The sequence below is a fragment of the Oryctolagus cuniculus genome, chromosome 6, assembly GCF_051225735.1.
Source record: "Oryctolagus cuniculus isolate XC-2025 breed Fujian yellow rabbit chromosome 6, ASM5122573v1, whole genome shotgun sequence".
Taxonomy (NCBI): Eukaryota; Metazoa; Chordata; class Mammalia; order Lagomorpha; family Leporidae; genus Oryctolagus; species Oryctolagus cuniculus.
The window spans coordinates 68458807-68476327 of NC_142872.1; the positions used below are offsets into that span (position 1 = coordinate 68458807).

The 17521-nt window shown below is 49.3% G+C and overlaps 1 protein-coding gene across 2 annotated transcripts in view; it reads left to right on the plus strand.

Annotated features, from left to right (window-relative positions):
- Positions 1–17521, plus strand: part of MRNIP (MRN complex interacting protein) — a 25260-nt gene continuing 7739 nt past the window's right edge. The window contains exons 1-7 of one of the 2 annotated variants that reach the window (XM_089336234.1): positions 44–171; positions 650–747; positions 4595–4654; positions 10230–10318; positions 14525–14600; positions 16599–16750; positions 17336–17423. In XM_089336234.1, the coding sequence (XP_089192360.1) occupies positions 10308–10318; positions 14525–14600; positions 16599–16750; positions 17336–17423 (327 nt within the window). In that variant the 5' untranslated portion in view covers positions 44–171; positions 650–747; positions 4595–4654; positions 10230–10307. Of the gene's footprint in view, positions 172–649; positions 748–4594; positions 4655–10229; positions 10319–14524; positions 14601–16598; positions 16751–17335; positions 17424–17521 lie in introns of both variants that reach the window. The other variant, XM_008274980.5, reaches the window with a different exon arrangement.

The window sequence follows — 17521 nt, forward strand, 5'->3', positions numbered from 1 at the left end:
TGGCGCACGCGCACACGGGGCGCACGCGCGTGCGAGGCGGGGCCGGGGCCGGAAGAGGGCGCAGGAGCAAGCGGCGGAGCGCGGTTCTCGGAGGCCGGGTTCCGAATGGCGGCTCCTCAGCGGTTTCGAGTCCTGAGGTGCTGCAGCTGCCGCCTTTTCCAAGTGCACCAGGTGGGGTGGGCGCCGGCCTCCCCCTCCCCCCGCGCGGGGACGGTGGATGGGGTGTGGCGGTAGCTGGGGCCCGAGGAAGGGGCCGTGTCTGCCCAGGGCCAGATTTTACAGGTGTCGCTTCCCGCTAACGTCGTCCAGGGCTTTGTGCTTCAGGTGTTTGCTTGGTGGTTGTAGAAACCACGAGGTGCTGGCGTCTACAAGGGGCGGGCTCTGGTGAATGCTAGCAGGTGGCCGGGGAACCCAGGCCGAGGGCGGCACCCTCGTGGGCTCTGGGTTTAAACCGCAGAGACGCGACCGCTCTTCAATCTTGGCGCGCTCCTGGCCGCCGCCTGGGCGCCCCTCGCGGCCTCCCGGGGCTCTGCATCGACCTCCGTCCGCGAGCCGGGGGCTGTCGCTCAGCCCCTTCTCGGCGGCCTGCTGGGTGGCCCCTCTGCTGGACTTCGCTTCCTGGTTATGTGCTGATCTCTCTTTCCCCAAGATGCCGGCTTCTAGAAATAAACTCTCCTCTTAAAAAAAAAAAAAAAAAAGTGGGCTGTTGAGTAGGCATCTGTAAGAGTTCAACGCAAGCTGTTTTAGGTAAGGGCTGTTTTAGGGGCTCAAAGTTTTTAATTGCCCTTTTCCAGGTGTGTTTTAGGAGTTGAGACTTCGTGGAAGTCACTTGCGTTTTTAATTTGTTACACGTCTGTGATGTAGCGAGGCACTCGTGGGCATTTTCAGCTCTGTGGAAGGTGATTTGCGAGCAGAGGAAAGGAACGCAGCTGACTGCAGAGCGGCTGTGCGGTGGGCACCACCCCTGCATCCAGGATCGCTCCCATCCCGAGAGAAGGGCGAGGCGGCGCGGTCTCAGCAGCTGCTCAGTGGCGGAGGCAGACTGCGCCGCTCTGAAGATCTTGTGACACCGTACTGTCCCCAGTGAACTGCTCACCAGTGATGGTGTGCCTTTGCGGGTTTTCTGTAGACTTTATTTATTGAAAGGCAGAGAGGGAGAGATGTGAAAGAAGCCCCTGGCTCCCGGCCTCGGCTAGGCAGAGGGATGGGGAGGGAGGGGAGACAGAGATCTGTCTGCTGCTTCACTCCCCAGAGAGCCGCAGCAGCAGGGCCTTGGCCTGGTGGAAACCAGGAGCTTCCTCCAGGTCTTATTTAACTAGTTATTTTCTTGCATACAAGCTGTATTAATTTTTGTAGATTATATTAACTTTGTTCCTGTCCACTACTAGTTTTCTTAACTGTTTTCAGTAATTTCTCATTTCATTCTTTGATTTTCAGATTAAAAATATCATCTAGTGATAACTATAAATAATGATTAATGTTTATCTGTAAATAATAATTTTCATGCCTTAGTATGTTCTCTTTTTTAAAAAACAATTTATTTGTTTATCTGAGTTACAGAGAGGTAGAGGTAGAGAGAGAATCTTCCATCCACTGCTTCACTCCACAATTGGCCAAAATGGCCGGCACTGGGCCCTGAGACCAGGAGCCGGGAACTTCTGGGTCTCCCATGCAGGTGCAGGGGCCCAAGGAGTTGAGCCATCTTCTACTGCTTTCCCAGGCCTTAGCAGAGAGCTGGATCAGAAGAGGAACAGCCGGGACTAGAACTGGTGTCCATATAGGATGCCAGCACTGCAAGCAGCAGTTTTACTGGCTATGGCACAGCGCCAGCCCCTAGAAACAGTGGTAAATAATACTGGGATCCTCATCATGTTACTGGCTGTCATGGGAATACCAGTAGTGACTCTAGCTTTTCATGCTGGGTTTCAGATATTTTATATTCAGTGAGAACCCATCTGGTCAGGCTTATCAAGAATCAAAGGTAAATGTTACAGGATTTTTTTTTTTTTTTTTTTGAGAACCACAAGTGGTAGAGGTCTAAATTGATTTAGTTTTATATGAATAACCAGTTTTCCCAGCACCACTTATTGAATACTCTGTTCTCTCTCTTTTTTTTTTTTTTTTTTTTTTTTTTTTTTGACAGGCAGAGTTAGACAGTGAAAGAGAGAAAGGTCTTCCTTCCATTGCTTCACCCCCCAAATGGCCGTCACAGCCAGTGTGCTGTGCCATTCCAAAGCCAGGATCCAGGTGCTTCCTCCTGGTTTCCCATGCAGGTGCAGGGGCCCAAGCACTTGGGCCATCCTCCACTGCCCTCCTGGGCCACAGCAGAGAGCTGGACTGGGAGAGGAGCAACGGGACAGAACTGGCACCCCAACCGGGACTAGAACCCTGGGTGCTGGCGCTGCAGGCGGAGGATTAGCCTAGTGAGCCGCAGCGCCGGCCTCATTTTTTTTTTTTTTTTAAGATTTATTTTGCAAGTCAGTTACATAGAGAGAGGGAGAGAAAATAGATATGCTCTATCCACTGGTTTGCTCCCCAGATGTTGTAACAGCCAGCACTGGGCCAGGCGAAAGCCAGTGTCTCCCAGGGGGGTGGCAGGGACCCAGACACTTGGACCATCTTTTGCTGCTTTTTCCCAGGCCATTAGCAGGGAGCTGGATCAGAAGTGGAGCGGCCGGAACACAAACTGGCGCCCATGTTACAGTCACAGAGGGGAAGGCAATGGCCAGAGCAAGTCTTGTGGGTTCTTTTCCTCAGCTTAGTATAGAAATAAAAAGCCAGGAAACAATTTGCAAAGAAGCAGAAACTTTTATTCGATTGACAAGCAACAGAGAAAGAATCTGGTCTGAGAGGAGACCAGGCAGAGTACCCAAGTGGGACACTGGCTTTGAGGAAGAGTCCCAGCTTTTTAGGGTGTTACTGTCTGTTCATTGGGTCATCCTATTGGGGGTGCCCACTGTACAGGGGGTTTCACATATGTATGTTGATTGGCTTGGGGCTCATGGAGATAATGGGGGTCTCCTGGAGACTGTGTATCTCCTTAGGGGCTCAGCCCCCTCATCTGCTAGCTCTGGCTGAAAGACTGAAACTAACCTGAAGGGATGGTTTAAAACCGCAGAGTAACACAAGATAGCCAGGGTCTCCTGGAGCCAGTCCAACTCTCCCCAGGGGCTTAGCCCTTCCCCTACCAGCTCTGGGTGAAAGACTGCACCCACCCTAAAGGTGGTGATTTAAAGCTGCAAGGTCACACCTGCAGCACAAGAAGCTGTCAGTGGGGGAGGTGCCAGTTGGTCTGGAGACAGGCTTTCCAGTCATAGCTGACAACTTGCTTGTGAAGAACATTCTACCTACGTCTGAAGGGGCCCACAGACTCCCAGCCCCACTGGCCAGCCTCAACCCATGTGGGATGTCAGCATTCCAAGTGGCAGCTTAACCTGCCACACCACACCTCTGCCCTCGTTGTTTTAATTGCCACCTTTCTAGTATGCTAAATTTCCATATATATGATGCCACTTGAGAAAATTCAGGGACAGGTGTTATGACACAGTGGGTTAAGCCACTGTTTGGGATACTTGCCTTCCATGTTAGAGTGTCAGCTTGAGTCCTAGCCTCTCTGCTTCCAATCTAGCTCTCTGCAAATGCACCTGAGAAACAGCAGATGATGGCCCAAGTACTTGAGTCCCTGCCATCCGCATGGAATTGTTGGCTCCTGGCTCTGGCCTAGCCCAGCCCAGCTGTTGTGGTAATTTGAAAGGTAAACCAAGCAGATGGAAAATCTGTCTGTCCCTCTCTCTGTCACTTTGCCTTTCAAACAAAGAAAATTTTTAGACAAATGAAGTTAAAAATAAGTTTATTTTGGTGAAAAAATAATTTTGAAATCGTATCTACAAGGGGTCTTCAAAGAGTTCATAGAAAATGCATATTATGAAAGAGTAGGCATGGAATTCAAATTTTGTCCCAAAATAGACTTTATCTTTTAATTCAATTTGTCCATGAACTTTTTTGAAGTACCCTCATGTATGTTGGTTTGCTTCTGGATTCTACTTCCCATTGATCTTGCAGAATTTTTGCTGATCCACTTCCACCTTGTTTTAAATAATTAATCTGTGGGGCCAGCATTGTGGCACAGTAGGCTCAGCTGCCACTTGGGGTGCCAGCATCCCGTAACAGGGCCAGCTTGAGTCCTGGCTGCTCTTCTTCGGATCCCTGCTAATGTTCCTGGGAAGGCACTGGATAATGGCCCAAGTACCCGAATGGAGCTCTGACATCCTGACTTTGGCCTGGCCCAATCCCAGCCATCTGGGGAGTGAACCAGCAGGTTGAAAAGCTCTCTCTCTCTCTGTTTCTCTCTGACTCTGCCTTTCAAATAAATAAACATTTCATTTTATTTATTTATTTATTTATTTAAGGAAAAGAGAGAGGGAGAGATAGGTCTTCCATCTACTAATTCACTCCTCAAATGGCTGCAACGGCCATGGCTGGGTCAGGCCAAAGCCAGGAGCCAGGAGCTTCCTCCGGGTCTCCTAAAGTTAATCTTTTAGAAATTAAATAATAAACTCATTATATGAGTTGTGTTTCTGAAATTGCCTTGCAGCTGAAGAAGAGTCTCAAATGGACATGCAAATCATGCGGAGAGAAGCAGTCCTTTTTGCGGGTAAGTCATGAGGAGCAGAGGCTGGTGGCGTCCCAGCATTCCACGCCTGGGATTGCTTTCTGTCACATGAAGTTCAGCAGACTGAGTGCTCTGTGAAATGGACAGAGCAGTGCCTGGTGAGACAGTGTTGCCTTTGTTTTCTTTATTCAGCAAGAATGTGTTGGGTGCCTTCTGTGTGCCAGGCACCTAGAAACAGTGGGCACCAAGACGCTTAATGTTCTTGCGTTCATATAGAAGGGGAAGAGAGGGTAACACACGAGCACACAGGCACACGCACGCATGTAACCTAAAGCTAGGCCGAGCACGGTGGAAGGAAAGTACAGGGGCCTGCAAGAAGATAACAAGGGAGTCAGAGCGAGCAGGATGGAGGGGAGAGTGGGCTCAGGGGGCCACGGTGGTCAGGGAGCCTGGGCTGCCTGCTCTCCTTCAGTTGCTTTTCCCCGACCTTGCGCACAGTTTTCAAGTCTGCACGTGTTGACCTCAACTGCGTCTTGTCTTTTGCTCCATGGAATCACAATTCCCACTCAGTTTGCCAGCTCCAGCCCAGTGCTGCCTCTCCCACCTCATCTCTCGTCCTTGTTCTGCTTCTTTCTGACCTGAAACAGTCCAGCTTCTCTCCTCAGGGCCTCTGTGCCCAATGTCATTATGCTGATCAGGGGTTAAGTGTCAATGTCTTCTGGTGAGTACTGTCCTTTGCAGACTGTGGGTTGCAAGAGGCTTTGCCTACATTATTCACTGTGTGCCCCTAGCACTTAGCACAGTGCCTGGCACATCGCCAGTGCCCCATAAATACTTGTTAGGCAAGTCACTAGTTTCAGATTGATGGGCATTTATGTCCCTAGGACAGAAATCCTAGAAATGAAATTGTTGCTTTAGAGGATATCTTTTGATCAGGGTTCTATTCATTGCAAATAATAGACACAAACATTTCAAAATAGCTTTAGCAAAGATGTTTTTCAAATGTGCTGTCCATAATGGGGTGCCTTAGGGAAGGCCCAAGGGCACAACTTCATCCCTGAACCCTTGAAAGAAAAGCTGCCAACAGCCAGGCATCATCTTCTCCTCCTTCTCCTCCCCCTTTTTCTCCCTGTGTTTGCCTCCTCCTTCCCTTTCCCCACTCCCTCCCTTCCTGTTTGTTCCCAGATGGTTCACAGTAACATCCTCCACTCAGAGAACGCAGACTCATTCTGAGCCAGCTGGAGTAGCTGACTCCCAATTACAGATTCCTGGGAGAAGCCATCCCCTGGGCCCTGGTTCACTCAGATGTCCATCTCTGGTCCAACCAACTGGGGAGGGTGCCAGGGGTGGGGGCTGGCTCCTCAGCTAGGCAGACACCCCACAGTGGCTGCAGCTTGTCCGAGGTGTCACTGCATTTCTCAGCTCTTCACGAGGAAGACTTCATCTCAGGGCCTCCAGGCCTGTGCAGTGGTCACAGCAGCAGTCACACACCTGAACTGTCCTGGGAGGACGTTGACGTGTGGTCACTGGGATCCCGGCTTCTGTCTTCTGCAGCTGCCGCCAGCAACTAGAAGTGGCGGGAGCATGGGGGAGCTACCCAGGTAGGGTGGGACCTGCAAGTGGCTGACATGGGAAAGAGCCTGGTCTCCTGGCCATTCCTGGCCCCAGGGCACCCTGGGGAGTGAAGTCTTCATTCTGTGCCAGAGAGGGGAGGCTGTGAGTGTGTGGCAGAGCATCCCCTGGTGGTCATACAGCTCTTTCAACTCTGCCATTCCTTGTCTGAAGTTGCTGCAAGCAGGATTGCTCTCCCCACCAGCCGCCGCAGTTGTTCTGTCCACGTCAGCGATGATCTCCATGTTGCTAAAGGCCAGCAGGTAGTTCTCAGTCCTCACGTGACTTCACGTCCTGGCAGCCCCTTGCAACATGCTCTGCTGCTCTGCTTCCTGCCCTGCCAGTTGCTGTTCCCTTCCTCCCTGTCTAGTCACTGGAGTGCTCTGAATGTAACCTCTTAACCTCTCAAAGTGACCCAAGGTAAGATCATCTGACAACTCAGCTGCATGCAGGACACCCCGACCCAGTCGCTGCAGGATACGTAATTGGCGTCTCACGTGTCACATGATGTCTGATGGTGCCCACAGCCATCGCGTCCCTTCAGTGCTGAGTCCTTCTTTCTGGAGGGTTTGGATTAAAAACATCAAAGACACTCTTAGCTCTATATTTATACTCTTCATACAAAATATTCAGGGCTGTGGCGTAGTGGGTAAAGCTGCTGCCTGTAGTACCAGCATCCCATATGAGCGCTGGTTCAAGTCCTGGCTGCTCCACTTCTGATCCAGCTCTCTTGCTATGGCCTGGGAAAGCAGGCCCTTGCATCTTGGGCCCTTGCATCCGTGTGGGAGACCCAGAAGAAGCTCCTGGCTTTGGATTGGTGCAACTCCAGCCATTGCTGCTGATTGGGGAGTGAATCAGCGGATGGAAGACCTCTTTCTCTCTCTATCTGCCTCTCCTTCTCTCTGTGTGTAACTCTGAATTTCAAATCTTTAAAAAAATTTCAATCCCCATAGTCTAGTCCAACGGCAGTTTTTGTTGGCTTCTTCCTGTAGCCCTGGTCCTCACCTCGGTGAGTGTAGTAGCTTCCTAACTGCCCTGCCTCTGTCCTGCACCCTCTCTCAACACCACAGCCAGAGGGATCCTCTACTCAGAGCCTTCCGGGTTGGAACAAAATCCATAATCCTATATATAGGACCAGCTGTGTTAAGTTTTTGGGGAGCCTAAAATGTGGAGCCCCTTGTTCAGAAAGCAGGAAAAAGTGCTGTTAAAGAGACTAAAATACAAGGCCTTTTTCTTTTTCAATCTCTCTTTTTATGGAAGGCAGAGAGAGAAACAGAGATCGCCTATCAGCTGATTTATTCTCTAAATGCCTGCAACAGCTGGGGCTGGGCCAAGTTGAAACCAGGACCAGGATCTCAGTCTGGGTTTCCCACACGGTTGACAAGGACCCGATTACTTGAGCGTCACCTGCTGTTCACTAGCAGGAAGCTGACCCTGGGAGCAGAGCTCAGGCCTGGACCCAGACACTGTGGTATGGGATGCGGACATCGAAAGTGGGGTCTGAACTGCTGTGCCACATGTCTAGCCCTGTGGCCTCTCTAGATTTTTCGTAGTTTTTATTTAATATCTTCCTATTTAAAGAAAGCTGACATTCTAATTTATTAGCATGATTTTACTGTTCCTCTATTTTAAATAGTTATAAATCAATTTTAAAACCAATTTATAAAACCAATTTTAAACAGTTGTAAGTCACTCAGTACACTGGTGGAGCCATCGGAATGGCATAGTGTGAGCCACAGCTCTTGTGTGCTGGTGTGATTCACTAACCAGAGCCGTGGGAGTGCTCACAGTTTAATTCTGCCGCTTTTACTGCATTTCTTGGTGTGTACACCTTCTACCTGCACTCTGCTTCTGGCTTACTGGGAAGGAAGGAAGGAAAGGAAAAGGCGCTATGGGTGGCCCCATCTTTCCCTTGCCTTCTGCCGCACCCTTTTCAGCCTAGCAGATTGACTAAGGCAGAGAAGTAACACAAGCAAAAAAGGATATGGCAGTGCATTGAGGGTTTATGATCCCTAGAGCCTCACTGCCACCATTCTGCCTTTGCAAGAAGCTCTGGTTCCAGGGGAAGAGTCTGGCCTCTCCAGCTGTCAGTACCCTTCCCCTACCCCAGCTCTGAGTCTCTATGAACTCCCATACAGTGAGTCCACAGGAGTTACGTGTCCATGGGACATGGAGAATTCGCCTGCAGGTGGCCACACACACGCTCTGTTGTCTACTGGACTTCATTTATAGAGCACACACTCAAGATCAAATCACTGTCTCACATATTTCAGCAGCTGGGCGGTTAGCATAGTAGTTAAGGTGGCATGTTGTGATAGTGCCTGGCTTTGATTCCCAGCTCTGGCTCCTGACTCCAGCCTCCTTCTAATGCAGACCCTGGGAAGCAACAGTGATGGCTCAAGTAATTGGTTCCTGCCACACACACGGTAGGCTTGGAATGAGTTCTTGTCTCCCAGCTGTTGCAGGCATTTGGGGAGTGGACCAGCAGATAGGAGGTCTCTCTCTGTCTCTCAAATAAATGGAAACTTAATTTAAAAAGAATTTCAGATTGGCAGCAGCAGAGCAGGTCCCATGCCCACAAAGGTGACATTCATGTGGAAGACCCTGCCAGCTTCCCCTCAGACCGCTCAGTTCCAGTCTCACTAGTCTCCCACATGCCAGGCTGAGGGTCTCTGCCTTCCTTTCCGTCTCATTGTTTCTGCTGGGACGGTCTTCCCCAGCTGTGCGTGTGACTCACTCGCCCATATCTCCTGTTTGTGCTCAAATTTTGCCTTCTCACTGGCCCATTCCTTGCACACCCTGGAGGCCCTGTGTCGAATGGCATCCATGTTCCTAACTCTGCCCGCCCCCATTCTTTGCCTTACCCAGGAGCACCTACTGCTGTCTGATAAGCCAGACATTTTACCTAGGTGGGATCTTCAAAACGTTCATGGAGATGCATATTTTGGAAAACACTGTACATGGAATTTAAAAATTCTTTTGTACCAAAATAAACTTACCTTTTATTTTCCATTTTTCACAAACATTTTGAAGTACTCTCTCCTTTTTAAAAAAATACGTATTTATTTATTTGAAAGGCAGAGTTACAGAGAGACAGAGGCAGAAAGAGAGAGAGGTCTTCCATCTGATGCTTTGCTCTCCAAATGGCTAAAACGGCCAGAGCTGAGCTGACCTGAAGCCAGGAGCCAGGAGCTTCTTCTGGGTATCCAAAGTGGGTGCAGGGGCCCAAGGACTTGGGCCATCTTCTACTGCTTTCCCAGGCCACAGCAGAGAGCTGGATCAGAAGTGGAGCAGCCGGGACCCAAGTGGCTCCCATATGCCACAGCACCAGCCTCGGTTTTTTTGTTTGTTTTGTTTTGTTTTTAATTGCCATTCTCTTGCCAGAACATCCACTCCTTGAAGACACTGAGTTTTGTCCACTACAGTATTGCAGTGCATTTTCCATAGCTAGACCAGGGCCTGGCACATAGTAGCTGTTCAGTAAATACTAAATGAACAAGTGGCTGCCAAGAGGAACAAAGGCATCTCATTTGATGTTGTGTTCTTCTGGTTATCAATGACAGGGAGTATCCTTTAATGGGGTATCCTTTATGGTGATTTGTATAATTTCCCTGGGGACTTTTTTGTTTTGTTTTGTTTTAAGGGAAAGGTTTATTGTCAGGTGGGGGAAACCTGACAGGTAGGGGGGAGCGAGAGAGAGCACATGTACAGGAAGCAGGTGGGGACCTTTTTAATTCATGTTCTTTAGCCATTTTGTGCAGAGCTTGGGGTAGAGCTCAGTACTAGTGGGGCAGTCAGAACTAAATTATCAGTCTGGAGCTAGTTCATTTGTCGGCCACCCTAGACATAGCTGTTGGTCCTAACGATCCGCACAGCCTGCTTCAGGCTTCTTTGGGCCTTGGAGAACACGGTGTTGTCCTTGCTGAGACTCATCTCACACGCATCTGTTCTGCACGCCCGGCCAGCGCTTTTTAAACTCAACAGTGTTGTTTCTTTTGCTTCGCAGGCTTACGGTGAGGGCTCCGGGGCTGACTGCAGACGCCATGTCCAGAAATTAAACCTGCTGCAGGGACAGGTTTCAGAGATGTCACTCAGGTAGAGTTTTGAGAGGAGCGCAATTATCTTGCTCTTCCTGATAACTGGATAGTGGGTGTGTGCTTTGTCTGTAAACTCACACAGTGGAGAAAACCCATAGGTTTCCATGTCTTGCAATAAGAGGGTACTTCACAAAGTTTGGGGGAAATATGCATTATCTTTAATGACATTCTCCTGTGAATTTTTCGTCATACTCTTATACAGTGGCTTAAATACCTTGAGCAATTCTCTCAGTAAAAATAACTAGACCACCGGCACCGCAGCTCAATAGGCTAATCCTCTGCCTTGCAGCACTGGCACACCGGGTTCTAGTCCCGGTCGGGGCACTGGATTCTGTCCCGGTTGCCCCTCTTCCAGGCCAGCTCTCTGCTATGGCCCAGGAGTGCAGTGGAGGATGGCCCAAGTCCTTGGGCCCTGCACCCGCATGGGAGACCAGGAGAAGCACCTGGCTCCTGGCTTTGGATAAGTGTGGTGCACTGGATGCAGCGCACTGGCCACGGCGGCCATTGGAGGGTGAACCAATGGCAAAGGAAGGCCTTTCTCTCTCTCTCACTGTCCACTCTGCCTGTCAAAATAAATAAATAAATAAAATAAAAATAACTAGACCAGGGGACTGCAGTATTTTAACTGCACTGATGAGCTGGCAGGAGAGTAAGAGCCAGGATCCAGAAGGGAGCCCCTGAGCTGCTGTGATTGAAGGCCTCTTTTAGACAGCCAGAGGACTGCAGGAGACCAAAGACAAAGTGTAGGCCCGGTCAGCAGGAGCCCTCCATGCAGCGACTGGACTCTCAGGTACAAATACGTTCCCGCTGTGCAGCAGGGCTCCGCTGAGGAAAGAGGACTCGCTCTCCATGATTCTGGAAGCCTTCCTGGTCTTTCAGCCCTTACACACCTCCCGCTGTGTGAAAAGCCTCTAGCTGAGCATTTACATTTCAGATGCTCTGGGAAACTGAGGTATGTACAGCTCCTCTGCAGCAACACATCTTTCACCCTGGCTTCGAAGAAGTCCCCCAGGTAGAATTCCAAGGAGCATAGACTCAGAGTTACAAATCATTATACACTCAAGAGAACATGTCAGAGCAGACCCAGTAACAGGTGGCTCAGAAAAGCCAGAGAGCAAGGACTGCAGCATGCGTAACATTGCATGTGTAATACACTTGACAAAAGAGGGAGTTAACAGCTGATAGAGGGACATTAAAAATAACTAAACACATTTGAAAAAGAACCAAAAACAGTTCATGGAAGATTTTTTTAGAAAGAGTTATTTGTTTGATAGAGTAACTAGAGAGACAGAGAAATCTTCCGCTTGTCCACTGGACACAATGACCAGCATTAGGCCAGAACAGAGCCAAGAGCCTGGAACTCCGTCTGGGTCTCCCACATGGGTGGCAGGGGTCTAAGTACTTGGACCATCCTCTGCTGCCTTTCCAGGCATATTAGCAGGGAACTAGATCAGAAGCAGAGCAGCTAGGGCTTGAAACAGTACTGATAGGGGATGTCAGCGTCATAAGTAGAGCTTAACTCTGCACCACATACTGGCCTCCAGTTCTTAAAGGTAGAGGGCTGGTATTGTGGTGTAGTAAGTAAAATTGCCTCCTGAGACACCCATAGGGGCACTGGTTTATGTCCTATCTGCTCCATTTCTGATCGCTGCTAATGGCCTAGGAAAAGCTGTGGAAGATAACCCAAGTGTTTTGGCCCCTGCCACCCACGTGGGAGACCCAGATGAAGCTCCTGGTTCCTGGTTTTGGCCTATCCCAGCCCTGGCTGTTGCAGCCATCTAGGGAGTAAACCATTAGATAGAAGCACTCTCGTTCTCTGTCTCTCCCACTCTGTAATTCTGACTTTCAAATAAATAAATCAATCTTAAAAAAAAAATAAAGGTAGAATCATTGAAATTAAACATGCAAGAGACAGGTTAAACATTAAATGCAGCTGAGGAGAGAATTCATTGAAATGAAAGATGAATTTGAAGAAATTATTCACAACACATCACAGGATGATTAAAAGGTAGAAGTTAAGGCACATGCAGAACACAGAAGAATTCCAGCAAGAAGGAATAAAGAAGTGGTAAAAGCTCTACTGGAAGAGTTAATAGTGTGGAGAGTTTTCCAGGATTAAAGGCTTAACATTCTTAGATTCAGGAAACAATAAATTACAAACCATATAAAGCCCCTATGTTATTTGCAAGCAGCATAATGGGGCATGTAGGAACTCTTATGAATGTAGAAAACAACTAGAACTAATATGTTGGCTTAACATGATCACAATGATACAAGATCAATATGAGAAATTATATTTATGTAAACACAGTGAACAATTGGGAAATAATTTAAAATTTTTTCAGAATATTATCAAAAATAAAATACCTGGGGATGAATATAACAGTAAGGATGCAAGATCTATTTGGCAAAAAGAACAAAACATTGTTCAGGGAAGTTGAAGATTTAAATTAATGAAAAGGTATAACATTTTCATGGCTTGGAAAATTAAGGTATAACATTTTGGATTGTTGAGCTGTCACTTTGTCCTAAATTGAACTAGAGAGTTAATCTAGTCCCACTCAGAGTCCCAGCAAGCTTTTTTTTTTTTTAAGGAAATTGGCCAACTGATCCTAAAATTTATATAGACAAGCAAATGACCAAGAATGACCAAAACAATTTTGATAAAGAAGAATAATGTTGGAGGACTTCTACAACCTGACTTAAAGATTGACTGCAGTACAAGGACACAAGGCCAACATGTGAAATTATGTTTCTATAAAAATGCAGTGATCAGTTGGAAAAATTACTGGAAAAGGACTAGACATTTAGACACATCAGCAGGTGGATGGATGAACAGCTGTACATTCATCCAAGGGGTACCATGCAGCAACAGCACCTCCAGTGGCAGATCTCAGAACAGCACTGTAGGAGGCTGCTGAACAGAGCCATGTTACTCCAGAGTCAACGGCACACGCTGCACAGCGGACAGCTCACTGCAGAAGTAAATGAGGGAACTTTTGAGGGTGATCAGGATTTTTCTGTATCTTGGTTGAGGTAGCAGTTATAAAGATATAGCCTATCAAAACTATACACTTAATGGGTACATTTCAATATATATGAATTAAACCCCAACACGTTCATTTTAAAAGTTAAATACAAATCCGTCTGTTGGCACAGCATAATGAAGTTGCAGGAGCCAGAAGACAGAGGGAAGGAATGAAAAGCAGCTGGAAAAAAGAGGGCTCATTATCTGCTTCCCAGTGGAAGCACTGGACGAGAAGGCGGGCTCTCTCCAGAGTGCGGAGATGTCCTTTAGCTGCTGGAGTGAGTTCTTAAATCAGGCAGCTGTGCAGAGTGCTGGCCACTCACTGGTTGGACGGTGCTCACCAGAACTGAGTCTCCGCTGTAGGTCAGGAAAGGCGTTTCTGCCTGCATCACCTTGTTTCATCCTCATAATAGCCCTGTGTGGACCAATGACTTAGGACAAAGTAACTGGGATAGAGGTGCTCACTAGAATGAGTTTCATGTGATGATGTGATGTAACAACCCACATGCATGAACGTGGCCTTGATGTGTGAGGACTGGGGCCTGTAGTCCTCACAGTGGCCCCACCCCTTGCTCATCTTTCTGATGTGAAGAGCCCTCGCTGTTGGCCCCGGGAAGCTGGCGGGGGCCACTCTGACTTGGCAAGCTCAGCGGAATTCTTTCTGTGACTACAAGACTTGTGTGACCTTGTCCCATGAGGACATCCCCATGTTGATGGGAAGAACCCTGGGTTTCAGGAGTCTTGAGCAGGGGATATGCATGTAGCTTGTTTCATTTATCTTTGCATCATAGACACAATATTATCTACAACTGTGGATGAGGAAAGTCAAATACAGTGATGGACCCAAAGTCTGATGAACCACGCAGCTAGTCGCTGTCAAAGCTAAGATGCCAATTCCAGTCTGCAAGTGGAGGGCACACCCTCTCTGCCCCATGTCTTGGTCCCTGTTGGTGGAGGGCTTGACGGTGCTCAATCAGAGGAAACAAACAGCTCCTCTCCCCAGGCCCTCTGAGCTGCTGCAGGACAACCAACTCACACCAGACTGCAGAGATCAGTCCCTGAGGTCCCCAGAACAGTCTCTGAGTGTCAAGTCCTTACATTCTGCCATTTTCATCTTCGTTGTCCTTCCTCTTTCTGGTCATTTTACAAAAGGCATATGTATGCTCTTCCTCTAAGGTCTCTGGGAGGTTTTAGAAGTGCCAGTGAAGAAGAAATTGGAGGTTACCAGCAGGCTGAGAATGTGAACCCTCAGGTAAGCCAACAGCTTCTGTCCCAGCTTAAGACAAGTAGTTCTATTTATATATTGTCAAAGAACAAAATCACTTCATTTGATTTGGTTTGAGTTTTGCAGTTCTAGAATCAGGCAAAACTTCATTCCATAGACTATAGCAGAAGGGTTGGTTTCATAGAGAAAGTCTGAAGAAAGCAGAAACAAACAAACAACAGGGTAGATAGGTCGTTTTGAAGTTGCTTTCCTTATAGGGTGGAGACAGGGCAGGGAGACAGAACAGCAGGAAACTGATGTGTTAGCATCACGTCACCCTGTGTGGTAAGGGTTAAAGAGGTGGCCTGTTTGGGAAATGAGGCCATTCTCTCCTGATTTCTCACAAGGCCAGGTGACACCTGCTCTGGGGACATGGGGGCAGCCTTTTCATGGGTGACTCCATTTTTATTTTTAGTCTGGTCTCTTGAGGCACAGTGCAGGAGCTTGCTGCAAAACAGTGGCTCCTGCAATTTTTATTTGTTAGCTGTACATTCAGCAAACCCTTACTGATGCCACTCACTGGTGACAAGCAAAGCAAGAGGGAACAGAAAAACATAACCTGTCCCTTTTGTAAGGGTGAGATAGATAGGTCCACAGATCGGTACTGTGCAGAAAGGGGCTTTCTCTGTGCTTGGGGAGAGCTCCTCCTGAACTCCACGTGCAGCTCCTGCTGTGTTCCCCTAGCCCTCCAGGCACCTCTGATGGGAAGAGGCTGGTGTAAGCTACCCGGGGTCCCCTGTCCCCTTGCTCCACTTGAGAGCAGAGTCACATGGAATTGTGGAAAAGAGGCAGGCAGGCGCAGAAAGGTGCTTGGGCAGCATGCCGGCAGTGTGCGTGTGAGCTTTAGTGAGAAGGAGCTGACATCATTGGTCCATCCAGGATGCCAGGCCACGGGGACAACTGGTCCCTGCAGGACAGCCTCCACCTCTGCTCCCAGGACCACTCTGGCCACCCTCTTCCCACTTGGTCTTCTAGGCTTTATTAAAGATTTATTTTATTTGGAAGGCAGAGTTACAGAGAGGGAGAAACAGAGATCTTCCATCCACTGGTTTATTCCCCAAATGGCTACAAAGTCTGGGCCTGGGCCAGGCCGGAACCAGGAGCTGGGAGCTTCATCTGAGTCTCCCACATGGGTACAGGGGCCCAAGAACTTGGGTCATCTTCCGCTGCTTTCCCAGGCACATTAACAGGGAGCTGGATCAGAAGTGAACAGTGGGGGCTTGAATCAGTGCCCATATGGGATGTGACCGCTGCAGATGGCAGCTTAAACCGCTATGCCACAGCGCTGGCCCCAATTTTCATTTTTTAAAAACAGTGGGGGCCGGCACTGTGGTGAAGTGGGTAAAGCTGCCGCCTGCAGTGCCGGCATCCCATATGGGCGCCAGTTCAAGTTCCGGCTGCTCCACTTCCAGTCCAGCTCTCTGCTATGGCATTGGAAAGCAGTAGAAGATGGCCCAAGTCCTAGGGACCCTGTATTCGTATGGGAGACCGGGATGAAGCTCCTGGCTTCGGCCAGTATGGCCATCTGGGGAGTGAACCAGTGGATGGAAGATTCATTCTCTCTCTCTTTCTCTCTCCCCTTCCCTTCCTCCCTCTCCCCCTCCCTCCCTCTCTTTCTCTTTCTCCGCCTTTCAAATAAGTAAATCAGTCTTTAAAAAGGCAGTGAAAGGTGGGCTGCAGGTAATGATCCCTTCATATGAGGGAATGAGATTGTCTCTGCACTTCACCAGTGTAAATGCCATTCACCGTCATCTGTGACACCGTGATGAACATCCTGTGTCTTTGCTGTCCATATGGGGTCACTGGGCCAGGGAATGTGGACATTGGAGGTTTTGACAGGTTGGGCCCTGCTGCTCCAAGGTCTGGCCCAGTGTGCACTACCTGCTGGTGAGAAGGGACACGTGGGTCCGGAGCCCCTGGGGTGTCAGAGGTTCAGTAGATGTGCTTGCTTTCCGACTCTGAGAACAGCCTCTTCCCAACACTTAGGGACAGTCACAGCCCTCTGAGAGCCGCTGGCTGAAGTTTCTGGACAAGGACTCCCCAGCACTGGAACCAGGAGGAGTGTGTTTCCACAGACAGCTTTCATCCAAAATGGAGGATCCAGACCCTCCCTTCAGTCAAGAGCTGCCCAGAAAAAGGTACCCAGCGCGTCACTGGTCCAGGTGTAGCCAGTGCTCTCACTGAGTCCCAGAATGGAGACTGATGAGACACTGCTGGCGGCAGCCAAGTGGGAGAAGCCTGGGAGGTGGGGGCGGGGGTGCACTGCACAGGGGCCGGCATGGCACCCCTTATAGGGGTGCTCACCGAATTCTGAACAGCTCAGACAACTCACCTCACAGAACTGGGTTTAAGGGAAGTGGCCAGGGTAGCTGGCGAGCCTGGGAACTTTAACCTAGAGAAGCAAAGACCACAGACTCCACAGGAGGTGGCCGCCTCTGCTCCAGACTCCCCTGTGCAGCTCAGCTTTCAGGAGAGACGGCCTGAGGCTGAGGATCCGCTGTGGTCCTTACAGAGGAGGTGCTTTGGGGAGGTAGATTCTGGACAAACCATAGGGCAGAGAAGTGCCACAGCCTGTTGAAGGAGGGGGCAGGACTGAGCAGCTGCCTAGAGGCTGTAGAGGTGAGGCTCCCTGCTTTGCTGTGTGCAGCCAGGTTGCCACTCAGGCGGCCATGGGGGACTGTAGTGACAGGGCTGGACTGCTGACAGCACTTTCCTTCTGCCAGGAAATGGAGCCCAAGCACAGCCCAGACGGCACACAGCTGTGATACCCCAGGCCTGGGCGACGCCGAGGGCACCTGGGAACCCCGTAAGGTTGGTGTTGGGGACCAGCACTTCCCTTCTGGTCCCAGGGATCACAAGCATACGCAGGAATGTCGAAGTATGAGGTTTTTACTCCCACAAAGCACAGC